The 21105-nt window shown below is 36.9% G+C and overlaps 3 protein-coding genes and 1 pseudogene across 3 annotated transcripts; 1 reads left to right on the top strand and 3 right to left on the bottom strand.

The window, feature by feature from the left end:
• Window positions 1–404: 404 nt before the first annotated feature.
• On the bottom strand, window positions 405–2410 carry LOC110695625 (cytochrome P450 CYP82D47-like). Its single transcript, XM_021872836.1, has 2 exons — window positions 1362–2410; window positions 405–1134 (listed from the first exon to the last, which is right to left on the bottom strand). Exons 1-2 carry the CDS (start codon window positions 2331–2333, stop codon window positions 511–513), a joined length of 1596 nt encoding a protein of 531 aa, XP_021728528.1. The 5' UTR covers window positions 2334–2410; the 3' UTR covers window positions 405–510.
• A 4034-nt stretch (window positions 2411–6444) lies between these two features.
• LOC110695550 lies at window positions 6445–7282 on the top strand. Its single transcript, XM_021872772.1, has 2 exons — window positions 6445–6677; window positions 6777–7282. The coding sequence occupies exons 1-2, from the start codon at window positions 6522–6524 to the stop codon at window positions 7044–7046; spliced, it is 426 nt and encodes a 141-aa protein (XP_021728464.1). The 5' UTR covers window positions 6445–6521; the 3' UTR covers window positions 7047–7282.
• Window positions 7283–14795: 7513 nt separating this feature from the next.
• LOC110695614 lies at window positions 14796–16735 on the bottom strand (annotated as a pseudogene).
• Window positions 16206–18716, bottom strand: LOC110695606 (cytochrome P450 CYP82D47-like). Its single transcript, XM_021872817.1, has 2 exons — window positions 17631–18716; window positions 16206–17546 (listed from the first exon to the last, which is right to left on the bottom strand). Exons 1-2 carry the CDS (start codon window positions 18591–18593, stop codon window positions 16920–16922), a joined length of 1590 nt encoding a protein of 529 aa, XP_021728509.1. The 5' UTR covers window positions 18594–18716; the 3' UTR covers window positions 16206–16919.
• Between the last annotated feature and the right edge of the window lie 2389 nt (window positions 18717–21105).

The raw sequence follows: 21105 nt of genomic DNA, 5'->3' as shown, positions 1-21105 counted from the left end.
AATATTCACATACACTCCATATCTTTTATTTTATATAATATTATTTTATATTTTTTACTTTTTTACTTTTTAAGACAAAATTCAATTTTGGATATAAATTAAGATTCAAACTGTTTCCAATTCATTTAAAAATATGAGGATTATTTTTTGGTAGATTTTGAATTAACATTATAATTCGTTATAAAATTTTGAAAAAACTGTGCGTGATACGAGACTTAATCTAGTATTATTATTGTGAATTCGAAGTTTATACACACGCAATTAGCGTTATATAGAATATAATGACCCATTTTAACATGATAACCTTATATTTAACATAGTAACCTAAATTAAAACTTGTATGATCTTTAATATCATTGCGAATTTGAAGTATGACGTTATGTTAAATATAACGACCCTAACATTAACATAGTAGTTTTTATTATTTAAAGCGAATAGCAACATTATTAAGCAGTACGACTTAAATGGTGAAGTGATATTGTAGGTAACAATCCTACTAGCTTAGGATAATTATAATTTATAAACATGGTCTGGAAGACGAGGTTTGAGGCAGACTTCAAGTGGTGTGGCTTTGAGGTTGGTTATTCCTAAACTCTCAGTCATGTCAACAGGTTCATCAGATAGAGTTGAGACATCGAAACCATGGATTAAACTAGCTAATGTAACCTGAGTCATCTGCAAGGCGAAAGATATACCAGGACATATCCTTCTGCCACTTCCAAATGGAATAAGGTCAAAATTTTGCCCTCTGACATCATAATCCATGTGAGTAGTAAGAAATCTTTCGGGCCGAAAATCCAAAGGGTCAGGCCACAATTCAGGGTCCCTTTGTATCTTGTACATATTAACAAAGAGTTGGGTGCCGGTAAGAATCTGATAGCCACCCACAGTACAGTCTGCAATGGCCTCTCGAGTTAATAGTGGTGCAGCTGGATATATCCTCATCGATTCCTTGAGAACAGCTTGTAAGTAGACTAATTTCTTGAGGTCTGATTCATCGACTTGCCTTTCTTTGCCCACATGATAATCGATTTCAGCTTGAACTTTTTTCAGAGATTCTCTGTTGTTCAATAGCAAAGATAGCGTCCATGTTAAGGTTACCGCGGTGGTGTCTGTTCCTGCTAGTAGCAAAGCCTATAAAAAAATTGAGCACAATTGTTATTTTATGATTATTGACACTAAAGTGGTGTAAGAAGTAACAATTTGATGAAATCAGTAATATGAATATGACAATAAAATTCATTTCAAGGATGCAACCAGCCTATTCTGTTTTCGCTTATAACAATGCTTGGACTTTGTTGTAAAACAAGAAAATATCATGTCTAATTATAAGTCTGTTAGTGTTAAGGCCAAGTGCTTACCATGCTATTGGCCTTGATGATTCTATCTGCTTCAAGACGCGAAGAGTTATTCAATCCAGTGTCATATATACCAAGCATTACATCAATAAAGTCCTGTTTTTCTTTCCCCTGATCTTCAGAAAGTCGTCTTGTTCTATGCTCATCCAACCAACCTTGAGCTACATGATCGATTTCCTTTGCAATTTTCTTCATAGCTTTTTCATACCCTCCAATATCAAGCCACCTCAAATAAGGAACAGCATCAGCAGGAACAAAGACGCCTCCCAAGTCGAAAAACTCCCTCAAAGCTTTTATGCACTTGTTACAATTTTCCTCGCCTTGATAGAATTCCTTTAACGACTTCCCAGCTATCAATCTTACCGATGCATTTAAGTTTATGTCACTAAACCACTGTTTCATGTCCAATAATACTACATTATTTTCAAAGTCATCAGGACTTGATTTACTCTTGACTAAGATGCTATCATGTGTAGCTTTTATGACCGATTTTACCTCGGATAATCGAACATGTTTTAACATCTCTAACCGATTATTGGACAGTAGCTCAGTCACAACAATCTTACGCATCTCACGCCAGTAACGGCCATAAGGGCTGAAACCCATCATAAGAGAATTGTAACCCAAATGCTCAATAAAAGTTGTGTAAGGCCGGTTTGCGAATACTTTGTCATTGGTGCCTAGGCACTCTTTAGCCATCTCGGCTGAGCTCACAACCAAGGCTCGGTGGACACCAAGCTTGATCATGAAAATCGGACCGTATTTGTCTGCTAAATTTCCCAAAGAAATGTGAGGAAGGCTTCTTCCTAGAAGAGGTAAATGGCCTATTAAAGGCCATGAACCAGATGGTTGGGGTGGGCTTTTTATGGTGGTATCACGGTTAGTTTTCCATCTTAGTAGACAGTAGACGAATAACACGAAAGCAAAGACCGTCGTGGCCTCAGCTGAGAGCTTGATGGGGCTGTGTAACACCATTCACAGCTAGCTGAATCACTTTTCTGGCCAAATTTGATGAGATTTTGGTTGTGAAAATTAGTGCTGCTGAAATTTTGTTACACATTTTACTCATTAATATATCTTATGAATTGGCTGTCGTTATATCATTTTCGGTAAGTCACTATCATATTTCAGACGCACTAACACATACTAACATGCTATTATGTGAACACAATTCATTATGTAGGTAGGTGAAGATGACATTAACGGTTAGGAAACTATAGCATATTAGCAGAAGAGCAAACTTCTGACTTGGAATTTTAAAAGTGGTCTAAAATTGAATATTAATTTGTACTCTTATAAACTTTTTTTTCCATATATGACTTTATGACAAGCTAATATGACAATTCAATACTTTTCCATATATGACAAAGTAATGTTATTAGACCTGTCAAAAGCTAACCCGATCCGAAATACCGACCCGAATCCGATTATTAACCGACCTGATCACCCTGGAAAAATGGTGACCCGAACCCAATATGACCCGACCTGAAACAATACCTAGACCTGAGTTAACCCAAGTATTTGTGACTCGAACCCAACACATGAACCGACCTTAATATGACCTGACCTGAATATAACCTGTAAATTATTGACCTGAACTGAACCCGACCTGAACCGAGATTGAACCAAACTCATTTATTCCGTTAAAACCCGAATTTAACCCAACATGTTACTAACCCGATCCTAATTTAACCCGACCTGTTATTAAACCAATCCGAATTCAACCCAACATATTACTAACCTGACCCGAATTTTACCTGACTTAGCTTATTACTAACCCGACTCGAAATTACCCTGATCTATTACTAACACGATCCGAACTCAACACAACTTGTTATTGAACTGACTCGAATTCAACCCGAATTGTTCCAGACCCATTTCGAACTCAACCTTAATCTGTTATTGACCTAACTCTATTTCAAATCACCTTAAATTCAGTTTAGACCACCTTATTAATATTGATCAAAGCATAGTTATCTAGTGATGTTGTTACTTATTATGCATATCTTATGTAAACTTATTAGAACTAATTAGCTCAAATTTAAACTTATCTGAAATTATTTCTCTTACAATAAATGAATAAATTGATAATGATTAATGTGACATCGTTACATGAAATGTTAACAAACCGACCCAAAAAATATACCCGAACTCGATATGACCCGACCTGAAACCAACCCGAAACCCAGACTAACCCAATATTTGAGACCCGAACCCGAACATGACCCGACTTGAAAATTTCCCAACCTGATTTTTAACCCGCAAATTATTGATTTGAACCGAACCAGACTTGACTTCGAGAATGACCCGACTTGGAAATGATCTGATTAAAACCCTCAAAATATTGACTTGAACCGAACTCGAGAATAACCCGACCTAATTATAACTTGAAAATTATTGACTTGAATCAAACCTTACTCGAATCCAAAACTGACCCTAACTCGTTTTAACCTATGAAAACTCGAATTATACCTGATGTATTATTCACCCAACCCGAATGTAACTTGACCTGTTATTAACGTGGCCTATAATACCCCGAATTTTAAATAAATATTTTTGAAAGTTCTTAAATTATTTAATTTGGAGCCAAAATGAATTTTAAATTTTGGCGCCAAATATAAGTATTTTATCATTTGAATAATTAATCATTTTCGAATATCTAAATTTAAAATATAGGTATAATTATCTTTTATAGGTTGGTCCATATTTTATTGGATATGTATGCTATTATATTAGCACTTTCTTGAATTTTAAAGATAATACCTAATATAAATTATGATTTACAACTATTTGTAGTATTGATAATTATCTAAAATATTAAAATATTTGTATAACAACTTAGTTTAATTACCAAATTCAATTATTTTATGATGATATTTTTTTTTATATTTAAAAAAAAGAAGAAAAAAAACAAAATTTTGTGAAACGTGAAGCTAGTAAAAACATCCATGGTTTTAAGAATGCTTTTATCACTTTACTTTGTTAATAATTATATATTAACTGCAACGCGTTTCTGCTGCGGCTGCACCATGTGGCATGGTGCCTAATCAGCAAATGACAAAGTAACCTTATCAACTCAGTAACCCCACCAACCTAGTAACCCCTGACCCACTTGGTAACCCCTGACCGGACGTAGTAACCTTTGACCACTAGTAGAAAAAAAGCATTAGGCACCCCCCATATGGCACCGGTTCAGGCTAAACCGGTGCCCAAAACCGGTCCAGAAATGGGCGGGATTTTAGAAGAAGAGGAAAGGCACCGGTTTGGCCTGAACCGGTGCCTAAAATTAAAATGGCACCGGTTTGAACCGGTGCCAATTGAACCGGACCCATTTTAAAAAAAAAAACGCGGACTCGCCTTCCTCTCTTTCTTCTCTTTCTCTTTCATTCCTTCTTCAATTCCCTCCTTAATTACTGTTTCATTGCTGCTCATCCTTCAATCCTTCCTCTCTCTCCCTCCACCACCAGCCGTCACCTTCACCGGCGGCCACCAGGGGTTTCGTAAACCGGCCTAGTTCAATCCTTCCTCTCTCTATTTTCCCTTTCTTTCTCTTTCGAAAATAAACCACCTAGCCGCGCCCTGAGGTTGCTCCACCACCTAGCCGCGCCACCCCCCTGAGGCTCCTCCAACACCGAGCCGCGCCACCAGCCTGAGTGTCCTCCTCCATTTGTCGTGAGTGATGCTGCGCCTCCTCCATTATGAACTTAGCTGCTGCCCTATTTTTCTCCTCCACCACCTAGCTGCGCCACCCCCTTGAGGCTCCTCCACCACCGAGCCGCGCCACCGGCCTGAGGGTCACCACCGAGTCTCCTAGGGATGATGTCCGTTCATTTGAGGGATATGACATCAATGGGTACACTTTTTGGACCGAGACTCGTGATTTGAAATCTTCCTCCACCCAAAAAGTGGTGTAACTCTTGTGGCATCGTCAAGGGAGTTTGCAAGTTCTAAGGATAAATCACCTGTCGATGCAGAGTTGTCATACTATGGTCGAATTTAAGAAATATGGGAGCTTGATTATTGTGACTTCACGGTTGCTCTTTTCAAGTGTAAGTGGGTTGATAATATTAGGCGAAACGTCAAACACGAGGACTTTACTCTTGTAGATCTTGGCCACTTGAATGATAGTGCGGAACCATTTATCCTTGCATCTCAAGCTAAGCAAGTGTTCTACGTAACTGACCCAATGGATTCAAAATGGTCTATAGTGCTAGCTGGCAAAAGAAGAATCCTAGGCATTGGAGATGCTGAGGATGAGGAAGAATATGATGCGTTTGATGATTCAGCACCTTTCACTGTTCCTAGACCTGGAGTACTAAATGACATAGACAACGAAGCAGGTTATATGCGATCAGACCACAACGAAGGAATTTCAGAATGAGGTAGTTTGATTAAAAGTTAGTAATGGTTTCATTGCAAATATAGTTTAGTTATCATGTATATAGGAGCATAAGTAGGCGAAAATGATATATTTGTAGTTTGAAATTGCCTAAGTGTACTCATTATCATGCATATACAAGGTTATAGGACCATAAGTAGGTGAAACTGGCATAAATAGCTTCTACTTAACCCAACTCTTTTGTTTTGTGTATGAACTAACATTTATTCATTCTAACAACCTATTTTCCATATGTAGATTGAAATTGGCATTTTGTACTCATTATCATGCATATACAAGGTTATAGGACCATAATAAGTAGGTGAAAATGGCTAAAATAGCTTCTACATAACCATAATAACTATCATGCATATACTTTACTATACACTAATATTGTTTTATGATTGCTTTGACAGGTGCTTATATCTCATGGCGGACGATCATGATCCTCGTTTGGTAGAGGACATTGACGATGATGAGTATGAGGACGAGTACGAGGATGATGACTCCGATGATAGTGATACTCCTTATGTTGTGAATAAGGAGGATGACTTGGGTGAGCCAGAGGATCAGGCTCAAGATGAGTTCGAGCGTAGGCTTGACGATTTTGAAATGATAGCTGAATGTGCACCGGCCATTGAAAATACAGCACGTGAGATTGTTGGTGAGAACCCGACTCCTGAAAGTCAAGGCCAAGGACAAGATGAAAACAACACAGGTGGTGAAGGGGGGGAAAAGGCACCGGCTGAAAGAAAAACAAGGGGTCCGACGAACCGGGCGGTCCCATGGTCTTGGAGTATGACAACAAAGGCCAACCCGGGCCCAAATGGCGTCGACAATATGCTAATCAAGTTGGCTTATGTTCGTGGAAAATCCCCATTACACTTGTAATGCGGCAAGTACCTCCGGGTTTGATTCAAGCATTTTGGGATGACACAAGGGTAAGTGTGTTTTTGGCACATTTAGACAATTTAAGATACCTTAACCTTATGATTGTTTTTAAATAGAAACTAATAATCAGTTTTAATTTGTGCTTGCAGAGGCAGTTTTCTATTCCTAATGATCCCGAGAAGAAAAGGGTGTTTGTCTCTTTATTAGGGGAAAGATTTAGAGGCTTTAAGACCAAGTTGACTAATCGGTGGATCCATAAGAAGAAGAAGGTGCAAACAAAGAAGAAGAATGCCAAAGAGGATAACCGTCTCCCGTGGCAAATATGGCCGACCGTGTCAAAAGATGATTGGGAAGAGTTCGTTAGAATGAAGAGTCAAAAGAAAGCCATTGTAAGTTTGTGTAAATCTGATGTCAATTGAATAATAGCTTGACACTTTTTGTATTAATGAGACTAACATTTTTTGTTTTGTAGGAACTTCGAGAGCAAAATCAAGCGAATGCAGGAAAGAAGGAATACGTCCATCGTATGGGTCCCAAGACTTTTGCTAAAAAGAGACCTGAGTGGGCCGCTTCGGGTTTATACCCTAAAGCGCTTCTGGTGGCATCGAAGGAACCCTCTAGTTCCACGATAACTACCTTGGTGAGTCGTGCCGGTGATTTCTTTTGTTCTTTCCATTCGTTTGATAAGAAAACCGGAAAATTCTTCATCAAGGGTCCGGGAAATAGCTAGAGTAAGGTACCTATGAATTGTTGAAAGTAAGTCACTTTTGCATCTAATCACTGTACAAACCATTAATTGTTTTACTGACCTCATTTTTCCTTATGCTATAGCTTGAGCACACTCAAGAGATGGTGGAGGGAAAATTTGAACCAAGTGTGGAGAATGACCCTTTCACCATGGCTTTGGGAAGGCCATACCATCCAGGACGAGTAGTAGGTTCGGGAGGGTCATTGCTTGGATGGAATAAGGTGATGGGTCCCGAATACACAAAATCGGGTACATCTCGAGCCAGTGTTAACTCACCGGGGGAGTTGGATGCCAAGGTGGCATCAATTAAGGAACAAGTACGCAACGAGTTAGTTGGTAAATTGAATGCTTGGGCGAAGCTGATGAACTTACCAACTTTGCCGTTTCTCACTCGTACCCCAGTCAACTCATGTTCTGAACCAAAAGGACAAGGAGAAGGTGATAGACATGGAGGAGATGAGATACGTGGTGAAGATGTGCCACCACAGGTAAAATCAATTGGGTTATTAAAAGTTTTAAAATACCGAGTTAATTGAGATTTTAGGTGCAATGAATGATATATTGTTGCAGGTTCCTACTCCTACACATGCGGACTCAAGGGAGCTTGAAAATCTAACACCGCATGAATTTCCAGAGTTATAGGTGATTTGTAACCCTCTACCTTAATGAATTTTGTTATATCTATGCTGTTGTAAAAGTCCTATTTAACTATCTTCTTTTTATATATATACTTGTGTAGGAAGACACCCGGTGTGCACTTCTAGCCTCGGGGCATGCAAATAGTACCGTGTTGAGTTTGGTGGCGTATGGTAGTGCCCAACCGACGACGGGTGCAACGGCGGGGCCACATCATTACTCGGTTGGGATCGATTCAGTGGTTGCGGGGTTCGAAGACATCCCACTACCCGTACCGATAGAAGAGGTTGAGATAACAGCGCTTTGGCAAGCTGTAGGTAGCTTCGTTGATTGGCCACGTGCATGGGTGAAGTTGATTAATAAGGAGGTAAATTAGCTACTCACTTGACTATTTTCTTCATTTTTCAACTTTTAAACTCCTTGCATATCAAAACAACTCATAATCACATATTTATAAGTGTTTGTCATTTGAAATTACATTAAAATCGCAAAGTTCTAAGGTTTTGGGTCCAATTCATCAAACTAAAGCCACTTTGAGCCGAAATGGCTACTCACTTGCCTATTTTCTTCATTTCTCAACTTATAAACTACTTGCATCTCAAAACAACTCATAATCACATATTTATAAATGTTTGTCATTTGAAATTACATAAAAATCGCCTACTTCTAAGTTTTTGGGTCCAATTCATCAAAAAAAGCCATTTTGACCCGAAATGGCTACTCACTTGCCTATTTTCTTCATTTCTCAACTTATAAACTCCTTGCATCTCAAAAAAACTCATAATCACATATTTATAAGTGTTTGCCATTTGGAATTACATAAAAATCGCCAAGTTCTAAGTTTTTGGGTCCGATTCGTCAAAAATAGTCATTTTGACCCGAAATGGATACTCACTTGGCTATTTTCTTCATTTCTCAACTTATAAACTACTTGCATCTCAAAACAACTCATAATCACATATTTATAAATGTTTGTCATTTGAAATTACATAAAAATCGCCTAGTTCAAATTTATTTTTTTTAAAAAAATAAGCAACTTCCGCCGCACCGGGACACCCGAGGGAGCCGCCCTAGCTTCCGGAACAGCAAAGGCAGCCCCAACGAGGCCAGAGCAGCCCTGACAGGTGGTTGCCAAGGCTGTAGCAGCCACGGCAGCCGCCTGTCGAGGCTGCTACAGTCTTGGTAGCCACCTGTCGGGGCTGCTGTGGCCTCGGCACGGGCTGCCTTCGCTGTTCCGGCAGCGGGGGCGCCTCCCTCAGGTGTCCCGGTGCGGCTGCCGTTGCATTTTTTTAAAAAAAAATTTAAGCAATTTTCATCATTTCATCAAAAAGTAGTCATTTTGAGCCGAAATGGCTACTTACTTTCCTATTTTCTTAATTTCTCAACTTATAAAATCCTTGCATCTCAAAACAACTCATAATAACATATTTATAAGTGTTTGTCATTTGAAATTACATAAAAATCGCCAAGTTCTAAGTTTTTGGGTCAAATTCATCAAAAAAAGCCATTTTGACCCGAAATGGCTACTCACTTGCTTATTTTCTTCATTTCTCAACTTATAAACTTCTTGCATCTCAAAACAACTCATAATCACATATTTATAAGTGTTTGTCATTTGAAATTACATAAAAATCGCCAAGTTCTAAGTTTTTGGGTCCGATTCGTCAAAAATAGCCATTTTGACCCGAAATGGATACTCACTTGGCTATTTTCTTCATTTCTCAACTTATAAACTACTTGCATCTCCAAACAACTCATAATCAAATTTGATTGTATTTTTTATACTACAGTGTTATGAAGAAGCTACATTGTCGTGCTCCAAAGGGTCCAACATGGAAGACACCGTTGGTAATTTACATGATATTATATTATTGTGATTATCTTGAAAATCTATGGTAGTAAATATTTGCTCATTTCCTTTGCATGTTTCACTGATGTGATTTGTTTGTCATATGCTAGTGCGCACAACAAGAGAATGGACTTGATTGTGCTTTGTATGTGATGAGATTCATGCTTGACATTGTGACTCATTGTACGGACACTCAACAGCTTGATGAGGTAAGTCCTAAAACTTCTTGAAATTCTATATTGATGTGATTTCACACCTTAGACACTTAATATTACCCAACAATGGCATGTTATGAGAAAAAAAAGCTATTTCACAAGAAAGGTAGAAAATGGGCTGAATAGAAGTCATATGGGCCATGTTAGGGCCATTTTGTGTTAATATGCACTTTTGATGTGATTTCTTTCCTTATACACATATAACTATTTAATATTGACATGTTATGAGATAAATAAAGTTCATTTAATAAGAAATGTAGGAAATGGGCAAAGTAAGGTCATATAGGCCATATTCGGGCCATTTTGAGTAAAAAGCGTCGTAAACCTTAATAAAATGCTCTCCTATACAATTTTAGGGCTTACACACATACAACTATCCAATATTGAAATGTTATGAGAAAGAAATAGTTCATTTTATAAGTAATGTAGTAAATGGGCTATATAGAAGTCGTATAGGTAATATTTAATAAAATACATATTTTTTGCCTAATTAATTATTTTTAAAATAATGTTTTTGTATTTCAAGTTTTGCAAGGTACAAAAGGATGGCCCGTTGACAATCAAGGAGCTTAATGAAGTTCGTGACATGTTGGCGTCTTTCATCACCTTCAACATGTAAATGGCATGCATTGTAATTGTAAATTATTTATGTTAACTTTTGAGCTATATATAACTATTATTCATTATATATGTGTACTTACTATTATTTGTATATGTAAGCAACTTTTGTTTTTGTATTGCGTTTGGGAATATTTATATCTATATATATATATATATAATTGAATTCTTGTATCTCATATTATTTTTGTATATAATAATTAATAATATTATTATTAGTTATTATAATAATAAAATTATTAATTATTATATTTAATATAATTGCTGGAATTACAGGGTATTATTATTGCAGGTTTTTTTTAAAATATTATTGCACGATTGAAAAAAAAAAACGAAAAAAAAAAATTATACAAAAGGCACCGGTTAGGCAGGAACCGGTGCCTAAACTGTCCACCACCCAAAAAAAATGGCGGGAGAGCAGTATTAGGCACCAGTTAACCGGTGCCTATTCTACCCTATGGCACCGGTTAACCGGTGCCTATTAAACCCTATGGCACCAGTTTTGAACCGGTGCCAAATAGGGGGTTTTTGGCACCCCTCAAATAGGCAGTGGTTCAAACCGGTGCCTTAGACCGGGTTTGAACCGCTGCCTAATGCGTTTTTTCTACTAGTGGACCAAGTAACCCCTGACCGGACCTAGTAACCCCTGATCGGACTTAGTACCCTTGACAAAGTAACCCCTGACCGGACCTAGTAACCTCTAACCGGACCAAGTAACCCGTAACCAAGTAAGTAACCCCTAATACTATACCACCTCAAAGCCTTAAACTCCACAACACCACCACCAACTCCCGTACCCACTGCCCCACGCCACCAGCTCCGGCCCCAACGCCAGTAGCCCAAAACCCACCCTAACCACCAACAACCAAGAAATTACCACCAACAAAATTTCAAATACCAACCTAAACCACCAACAAAACAGATCTAGAACCTAGAACCACGAAACCACCACTACACACCCACGAAACCACTACAAAACCACCACTACCCACCCACAAAACTACCACTACCCACCCACGAAACCACTTCTACCCAAAACGAACCTCCACCAAACCCACCCACGAACAACCCACACCCAAAAACCACCCCTGACCCTGACTAAACCCAGAACCATACCCAAATTAGCCCCTAACCACGATGACGAAACCACCCTAACCAGCCCCTAACCCACGACGACGAATGATAGATTGGAGAAGAAAAGAGGATAGAGAAACGAAGACGACGATGATCTGGGTTGGAGTGACAAGAAATTATATATGGCTGGGAGAAATTATAGGTTTGGTGCTTCACTGCTTCAGGGAAGAGAAAATGGAGGAGATCAGAGAGGAGAGAGAAGAGAGAGAAAAAAATTATGGATGGTCGTACGGCGCTGCCAACCACATATAAAACTTTGTGTATTAACTTAACCTCTAATTTTCTTCTTCATTATCTCATTTTTTTGTTCCTATCTTCCTTCTCTCAATCATATGTGCATCCATTTAAATTTTTTCTCATCTTTTAACCCAACTACTATTCTAGACTTAATTTGATTCAAGTACCTTAACAACCCCAAAAACTTATCATATTTTTTAGTAATCATATCACATCTTAAGCTTCTCCCCACTTATTCACACCAAAAATCAGAAATTCTAGTTCCATTGGACAAGTTCCATTGACATTAAGACTTTAATTGATAAGTTAACCATATATATTAACTGTTTGATGATTACATAAATGTAATCACAGAAGTCATAATCATATCATTTTAATATGATTACAAAACTCTTTATTTTCGTATACTAATAAACAATAAAACTAGGTAATGACCTATTAGCATATTGGTGAATACCTAATATAAAAATAATTTTAAAATTATATCTCTGTTTTTTTTGGATTAAACTAAGTTTAGAAGAAAGTATGTTACGATTTCTTCTCAGATTTGCTTAAAGAACCTAATTAGCGAAAAACGTAAATTTTTTTAATTTCGATACACAAAATCGCATATTTCGCATCCCTAGGTTGAGATCGATTGTCCGATTAAATCTATTATTGAAAGATTAAAATCAATCCATATTCACTATAACCCCGATTTCAGAAATCTTAAAATTTTGGATAAGCTATGTAGATTGAGGCATATTTTTAATAATTTTTGATGCATGAGTGTATTTACGAGAAAAATCATGAATGGTTATTTATTTCATCCACGGATGAAAAACCTTGAAGATCGTTGATGAACATTGAAGAATAGTTTTTTTTAGATTTAATCTTATGTTTGGATTTTATTGATAAATGATTTTAATAAAATAAATATGAAAGAAAAGATTTTCGAAAATCAAAAACTAATTTCAAGGAAAAAAGAAAATGATTTATAAAAAGGAAAAATTAAAAAAAAAAAAAAAAGATTTGACCAAGCATTTTTTAGAAAAGGAAAAATCAACCATTAATTTGAGAATAATGATGGTCTTAATAATAGTGACTATCATATTTCAAACGCACTAACACATAGTAGTGTTTTCGTGAACGTAACTTTGTTTACTATAATAACATTGCATTAGTATTGGAAAAGGGATTAAGCAACTGACATTTTTGCAATATGCCTACATTGCCTAAGCTAGTGAATACTGTAAATGTTCAAGTATATGTGGGGCTAATACAAATGTACAATATTGTCTTCAGAGTCATTTGATGTAGATAGGTGAAGATGACATGAAGGACTAGGGAATTATAACATTTTAGCAAAAGATTGAATTTCTTTTTGAATTTTTTTACACAAAGTGGTCCAAAATTGAATAGTAATTTGTACTCTATTAAACATTATATGGATACATGACAGACTAATATGATACAATAATGCAATATGTAACAGTTCATCTCAATGGTGCTGCTTTCCACAAATTCGAAAAGACGATAAGATTTCCATGGTGAAGTATTCTGCTGAATTGATCAATTGAAGAAGTATATATATCTGGTATTGTACTTAAACAATTGGATACTCAAAGTTGTTTTCTAATCGTCATATTCTTTTTATAGAGATAAATGGAAGTGCGATTAATTTTGATATAAATACATAGAAGAGAAGTGAAAATTGATATGAATATGCTAATAAACAGCATGCAATATCAGAACAAACTACTAACATATATAGTAGTACTCAAATGAATCAATGGATAACCATAGTAAATTTATGGAAAATTTGCGAGAAAGGTCCTTTTATGAGGTCGACCTTGTGTGAAAGGACCTTTTATGCAAAAAGTTGCACGAAAGGTCCTTATATGAACATTGGGTTGCGAGGAGGATCCTTTGACCAAATTTTGGCGTTGATCAATTTTTTCCGGCCAAAAATAATCACGTGATGTGCACGTGACCATTAAATGAGGTTTTTTTTTCCCTTTTTCCCTTGATTTCCCTTTTCCCCCTTTAAATTAATCTTGGAAACAACAATTGGAATTAGAATTATGGTTGTTATGGTGTTTAATTTTACCAAAACTACCGGAACCGACCACCTACAAAAACCACCCATTAAAACCCACACCTCGAACATCCACCCCACTAGAACCCAACCCCACGACCCCCACAAACACCCACCCACCAATAACCGGCGAAAATTAAAGAATGAAGAAGACGATTGGGAAAAGTTCAAGCAACATACAACACTAAGGTGAGGAGGAAAGAAGAGCACGCAGCACCGCCTATGGTTGAATGGCTTTGATTGGCCTTCAATTGTAATTTTAGGGGTATGAATTGAAGATTTGGGGATTAATTTGGTTTTGAAATTAGGGTTTCATAAGGGAGAAATGGGGGAATGAGGGAAAATCGTGAGAAAAGAGGGGAAAGGAAAAAAAAATTAAAAAAAAAAGGGGTAACTTAAGGGTCACGTGATTTGCACGTGATTTTAAATGGCCGAAAAATTTTGGTCAACGCCGGAGAACGGTCAATGGGCTCTCCTCGCAACCCAATATTCATATAAGGACCTTTTGTGTCACCTTTTTCATAAAAGGACCTTCCACACAAGGTCGACCTCATAAGAGGACCTTCCTCGCAAATTTTCCTAAATTTATTTATTCATATTTATTAGGAAAGATATGATAATATCTTTACAAAATATTATGTGATTATGCAAGATATATTTTCTAGTTTATCTTAGGAAAAGATAATTGTTTTCCTAAGTTAGATAAGTTTTGGTTTCCTTGTTACTCAAGGAGAAATCTTGTATAAATATTGATGTTGGTGGAATAATAGGATCAAGAAATACAATTCTAATTCTTCTATATTTAATAAAGGTTGTGAGGAAGACAGACGTATGAGGATGGCCTCAACCGGTTTAACTTTGAGGTTGCTTAGTTTAAAAGCTTGAGTCATGTCGACGGGTTCATCTGATGGAGTAGAGATCTCAAACCCATGTGCCAAATTAGCAACGATAAACTGGATAGCTCGAAGAGCAAAGGATATACCAGGACACATCCTTCTACCACCTCCAAATGGCAAATAATCATAATTTTGGCCTCTAACATCGTAGTCTTTGTAAGTCATCAGAAACCTTTCAGGTTGGAAGTCCAAAGGATTATCCCACACTTTTGGATCTCTCTGTATTTTGTGAAGATTAACAAACAGCTGAGTTCCTGCTGGGATGTGGTTACCATTCACGGTGCAGTCTGTAATGGACTCTCGAGGGACTGAAAGTGGTCCAGCAGGGTAAAGTGGCATACTCTCCTTAAGAACTGCTTGCAAATAGACCAAGTTTGTGAGGTCTGATTCATTAACCTGTCTTTCTTTGCCCACCACAGTGTCTACTTCAGCTCGAGTCTTGTTCATGACGTCTTTATTGTTGAGTAGCAATGACAGCGTCCATATTAAGGTCACTGATGTGGTTTCTACTCCTGCTAATATCATCACCTAGGAGAAGAAATTTTATTAATTCACTTTTCACAACATTAATCTTATTTTGATTTATTTCATCTAGGAGAAGAAATTTTATTAACTCATTTTTCACAACATTCATCTTATTTTGATTTATTTCAACCTGTAACAACTAATAAATCATAACATGATAATAATTATTGATCTCATTATTTTTCTTCTAGAATTAATCATTGTTAACTGATGAATATGAAATCATATATAAATATACTTACCATACATGTAGCTTTAATGATGGTTTCTGTATTAAATTCAGAAGGCTTTTGCTGTTCTGTTTCAAATGTACTAAGCAGCACATCTATAAAATCCTGATTTTTTTGTGCCGAATTAGAGCTTCTTGCTTTTTTGTGCTACTCCAACCATCTTTGAGGTACGCGATCCATCTCTTTTGCAACCCTCTTCATCTCTTTTTCGTATCCTCCAAAATCGAACCACCTCAAGAAGGGAACGGCATCAGCAGGAACAAAAGCAGCTGCCAATTGGAAGAAATCCTCGTTTGCTTTTGTACACCGAGTATATTCCTCACCTTGGTAGGATTCTTTCAAAGTCTTTCCTGAAATCAGCTTTAGTATAATATTCAAGCTTAAGTCTTTTAACCACTCTGACATGTCAACTGATGCAGAACCAGAAGGTGATAGTTCTGTAATCTGACAGTTATCATAGAGCACTTTTATGGCTGATCGTACCTCTGAGATCCTTACATCTTTGAACATCTCAATACGATGATTGGACAAGATCTCAACGATTGCAATTTTACGCTGCTCACCCCAGTATTGGCCATATTGACTGAATACAAACATCGCTGCATTGTAAGTCACAAGTTTGACAATGGATTTTATAGGCCGGTTGGCAAATATGTTGCCATTGGTACCGCCTAAGCACTCTTTCGCCATCTCTCCTGAGCTAACAACCAAGGTGCGTTTTACACCAAGATTGATCATGAAAATTGGACCATATTTATCTGCTAATTCACCTAAGCTTATGTGAGGAAGCCTTCCTAGAAGATGTAGATGGCCAATAAAAGGCCAAGAACTAGATGGTTCGGGTGGCATTTTTCTGGCCTTAGTGTTGTTATGTTCATTAGTTTTAGTAGGGAACATGACATGATTGATTTGCCAAGGGGTTGCGAATAGGAAATGATTCATTTGAAATTTTGTAAATTTTTGACAATTGGTGTACAGATAAAATATATAGTACTACAAATTCATCCCACTAATCATAATTTCAATTTTTGAACCCGTGCAACAATGAGGAAAGAATCTTATTATTATTAGTTTGACAAGTACATATAAATTCTATTGGTGGCGATGAATCAACAACCATTCTTGGACTAATAAAGTGTGTAAACGTGGTCCTGGAGACGCGGATTGAGGAGGACTTTAAGTGGTGTGACTTTCAAGTTGGTAATCCCAAAACCTTCAGTCATGTCAACAGCTTCATCAGATAGAGTCGATACATCGAAAGCATGGAGTAAATTGGCCAATGCAAATTGCATTGACAGAAGAGCATAAGTTATTCCAGGACAGCTTCTTCTGCCACTTCCAAAAGGAATTAGTTCAAAGTTTTGACCTCTGACATCATATTCTGTGTGAGTAGTAAGGAACCTTTCAGGCCGAAACTCCAATGGATCAGTCCACAGTTTCGGGTCTCTTTGAATCTTCGAAATATTGATAAAGAGTTGAGTCCCTGGAAGGATCTGGTAACCACTCACAGTACAGTCTGTAAGGGCTTCGCGTTGTGTTAGTGGCACGGCTGGATATAGCCTCATAGTCTCTTTTAGGACAGCTTGCAAGTAGATTAGTTTCCTGAGGTCTGATTCTTCGACTAGCCTGCCTTTTCCTACTTGATTGTCTATCTCAGTTTGCGCCTTTTTCAGTGATTCTCTGTTATTCAATAGTAATGACAATGCCCATGTTAATGTTGCAGATGTTGTGTCTGTTGCTCCTAATATCATTGCCTATTAAGAGTTAATTAATGCAACCATGTTAATTTGATGAAATTAATGCTATAAAGTTTGTAGTGTGCATTAGAATTTACTTACCATGCTAATGGCCTTGATGATTTTGTCTGCTTCGTGTAATACCGGATCATTCTTCCTTGTTTCGATGATACTAAGCATTACATCGATGAAGTGCTGTTTTTCTTTCCCCTGATCTTCAGAGAGCCGCCTTGCTTTATGCTCATCCAACCAACCTTGAGCTACATGATTGAGTTCCTTTGCAACTTTCTTCATAGCCTTTTGATACCCTCCAATATCCAACCACCCCAAAAATGGAAGAGCATCAGAGGGAACAAAGACGCCTCCCAAGTCGAAAAAATCTCTCAACGCCTTTGTACACTTCTTATATTCTTCCTCACCAGGATAAAACTCCTTCAGTGACTTTCCAGCAATTAATTTTACTGAAGTATTACTGCTTATTTCATTAAAACATTGCTTCATATCCACTATGAAACTACTATCATTACCTGGACTTAATTTTCGCTTAATTAAATAACTTTCATATATGGCTTTTATGACCGATCTTACCTCTGATGTTCTTTGGCGTTCTAACATCTCTAGCCGGTTATTGGACAGGAGCTCAGACATGACTATCTTACGCATCTCACGCCAGTACAGGCCATAAGGGCTATATCCCAGCAGGAGAGAATTGTAACCCAAATGCTCTGCAGCCATCGAGCAGGGCCGACTAGCAAAAACTCTGTCATTGGTGTGTAGGCACTCTTTAGCCGTCTCTGATGAGTTTACAACTAAGGCTTGGTGGACACCAAGCTTCATCATGAAAATCGGACCATACTTATCAGCTAAATTCCCCATTATTATGTGAGGAAGCCCTCTTCTTAGAAGAGGTAGATGGCCGATAATAGGCCATGAACCTGATGGTTGTGGTGGTTTTCGCTTGGCATTATCAGTCTTCCTTTTCAGGCTACAAATAAATAGTATGAACGCAAGCATGCTCGTGCCTATCGAAACAGCTGGTAGACTGATTGAGCTGAGTAACTCCATTTTAGGTGATTTTCTTTTGTGGACTGATTTTAGATTTCAGAGTTACTGAAATCAAATGATCTTACAAAGTGTTGTGATAACATTACTTATAAAAAGACTGAAGCGATGTTGGTCATTGGTGTCCCGGTGTCCTATGATGGTCACCATCACATTATTAGAGGTATTAGACAAACACATTATATGAGAGTATTACTACATAGTATAAACTGTCAAATTATGTATTACTTTCGTGAACGCAACTACACATTACTTTAATTAATGATAGATTAAGAAATCGAAATGTTGCAATATGACTATTTATGAGAATGTTACTAAGAACACTAGTAAGAAGACGTGTGAGACTAGAGAATTACATTAGTATAGGTCTAAAGTTTCTCATTTTTGTGTCATTTAATAGATAGATAAAGATAATATGAACTGCTAGGAAATTGAAACTTTATGCCTAAATATGAAAACTTTTGGCATGCATTTCCCACGGAAGTTTGCAAAAATACGATAAAGAGCCTAAACAACACTAAGGGCATGTTCACATTTACTAATTTCATTTCAATTCAGTTCAGTTCAGCTCAGCTCAGCTCCAATCAGTTCAGCTCCTAATTTCCCTCTCTCATAAAATATTCATTTCTGCTTAGTTCAATTCAGTTCACTTCAGCTCCAATCAGTTCAGATAAGCTCCAATCAGTTCATTTCAGTTAAGCTCAGCTCAATTCAGTAAATGTGAACGGGTTCTAAGTTCTATATAGCTATATGCATGAAATTATAACTTCCATGCTAATGTGGATATATGATAAACTCCAACACAACCACTTTTAACACTATGCCACTAAAGCTAGAAATATATTTTAATACTACAGTAGCAGTTTTTGAACCACTATTATTTGCCATTCTCAAATTTAGGTACCTCAAAAATGTATGTGCATAATATATAACATGCTAACAAATGCAAATAGAGTAAAAAAGCTACAATAATCCAATAAAATTAACTACCACTCTTTCCCTTGCATATTATAGTGTCGATTTCCATTGATGACATGGTCTTCAAGACGTACTTATAAGCATCAAATTTTTTTAATTTCGCAATAACCAAAATTATTAAAAGTTGATATCATATATAAAACTATAAATTGAGACGAATCTAGTAAATATTATATTACCTGCTTAAGTTTTTTTGTATATATTAATGAAAATAATGTCATACTTATTAGAATTTTATCATAATACTATTGGAATTGAGCACTATATTATGGGATAGAGTGAGTGTTATAAAACATACGAAACTAACCTGAACTGATCAATACTTATGCTTCTTAGTGGTTTCAATACTTTTATTTTCATGTTTGTTAGTGCATGAGTTCAATTGTAAAAAAATTATAAATAATTGATCATGATTAAAGTATACTTTTGTAGATGATGCACTTGCGGTTACAACAGAGGATGAGAGGTTTAGAGACTATGTTCAATATGAGGAGGAAGAAGAAAAAAGAAAGTTAGGAAAGAAGGGGAAAAGGAAGGAAGAAGATGGTTATGAAAATGGTTGTGTTCGTAGATGCGTTGGTGTACACAAGATGACACCAAAGTGGAAAAGAATGTTGTTGGCAAATATATAGAGTCGGAGGGTAAGGTCAACCCCTCCGATCAAGATGAAAAGCCCAACGTTATTGATATCAATTCTGTTCTGAATTCAACTTCAAAAGAAAAAAAATCAAATCTTACAGGGTCAGGTTATCGGTTTTCAAACCGAAAACAAATTGATTCCTATTTACATCTCACCCCGAAAATGTATGGGGTAGTTTCCAAGGGACGAACACTACTCTACTATTGCTCTTCCAGAAAGAATTATATTAGCATTCGAGTACTTGATCCTCCTCAAAAAATGGATTGTGTTGAAACTCGAGAAGTTTCTACACCAATTGAGATTAGTCACCCCCCTTTTGAAGGGCATGATAGGTGTGAAACAACTCCAATCCCGACGCATGAAGATCCGACCATACATATGGTCACTCATCCGTCGTCATGTGAAAGTACGTTGATGCCTATTCCAGATGAACCAGTCCTTTCTCAATTGACGTCTACTGCTAACACCAATACGCGCCCCTCTGAGATGTCGAAGAGATTTGGCTCCTCTCGCCGTTCCATAGTCAGAAAGAAAACCACTTGTCTAAAAAGTAAATCTCCCTCCGATATTACTAACTCCTTGTTTTGCAGGATGAGTGGCTCTAAGAGAAGAGCGTCGTGCTCCTCCGAAAATATTTGGTTCCCTAATAGAAAGAGATTGTATGGTCCTACCCCTAATGTATTAGTGTGTAATTTGTTGTATGATTAATATAATGCTTTTTCTGATATCACAAAAAAAAAAAAAAAAAAAAAAAAAAAAAAAAAGGATGACATGATTAATAAGATCCACTTAATTACAAATCTCTATCTTTCAGGAGAAAAAAAAAAATTAAAGATAATCAAAATAGTTTATGTGAAATGTGAAATTGTGAATAGGGTAATAAAACTTTCAAATGAA

This window comes from Chenopodium quinoa, unplaced genomic scaffold, assembly GCF_001683475.1.
Source record: "Chenopodium quinoa cultivar QQ74 unplaced genomic scaffold, ASM168347v1, whole genome shotgun sequence".
Taxonomy (NCBI): Eukaryota; Viridiplantae; Streptophyta; class Magnoliopsida; order Caryophyllales; family Amaranthaceae; genus Chenopodium; species Chenopodium quinoa.
This window is presented reverse-complemented; position numbering and strand designations above follow the sequence as displayed.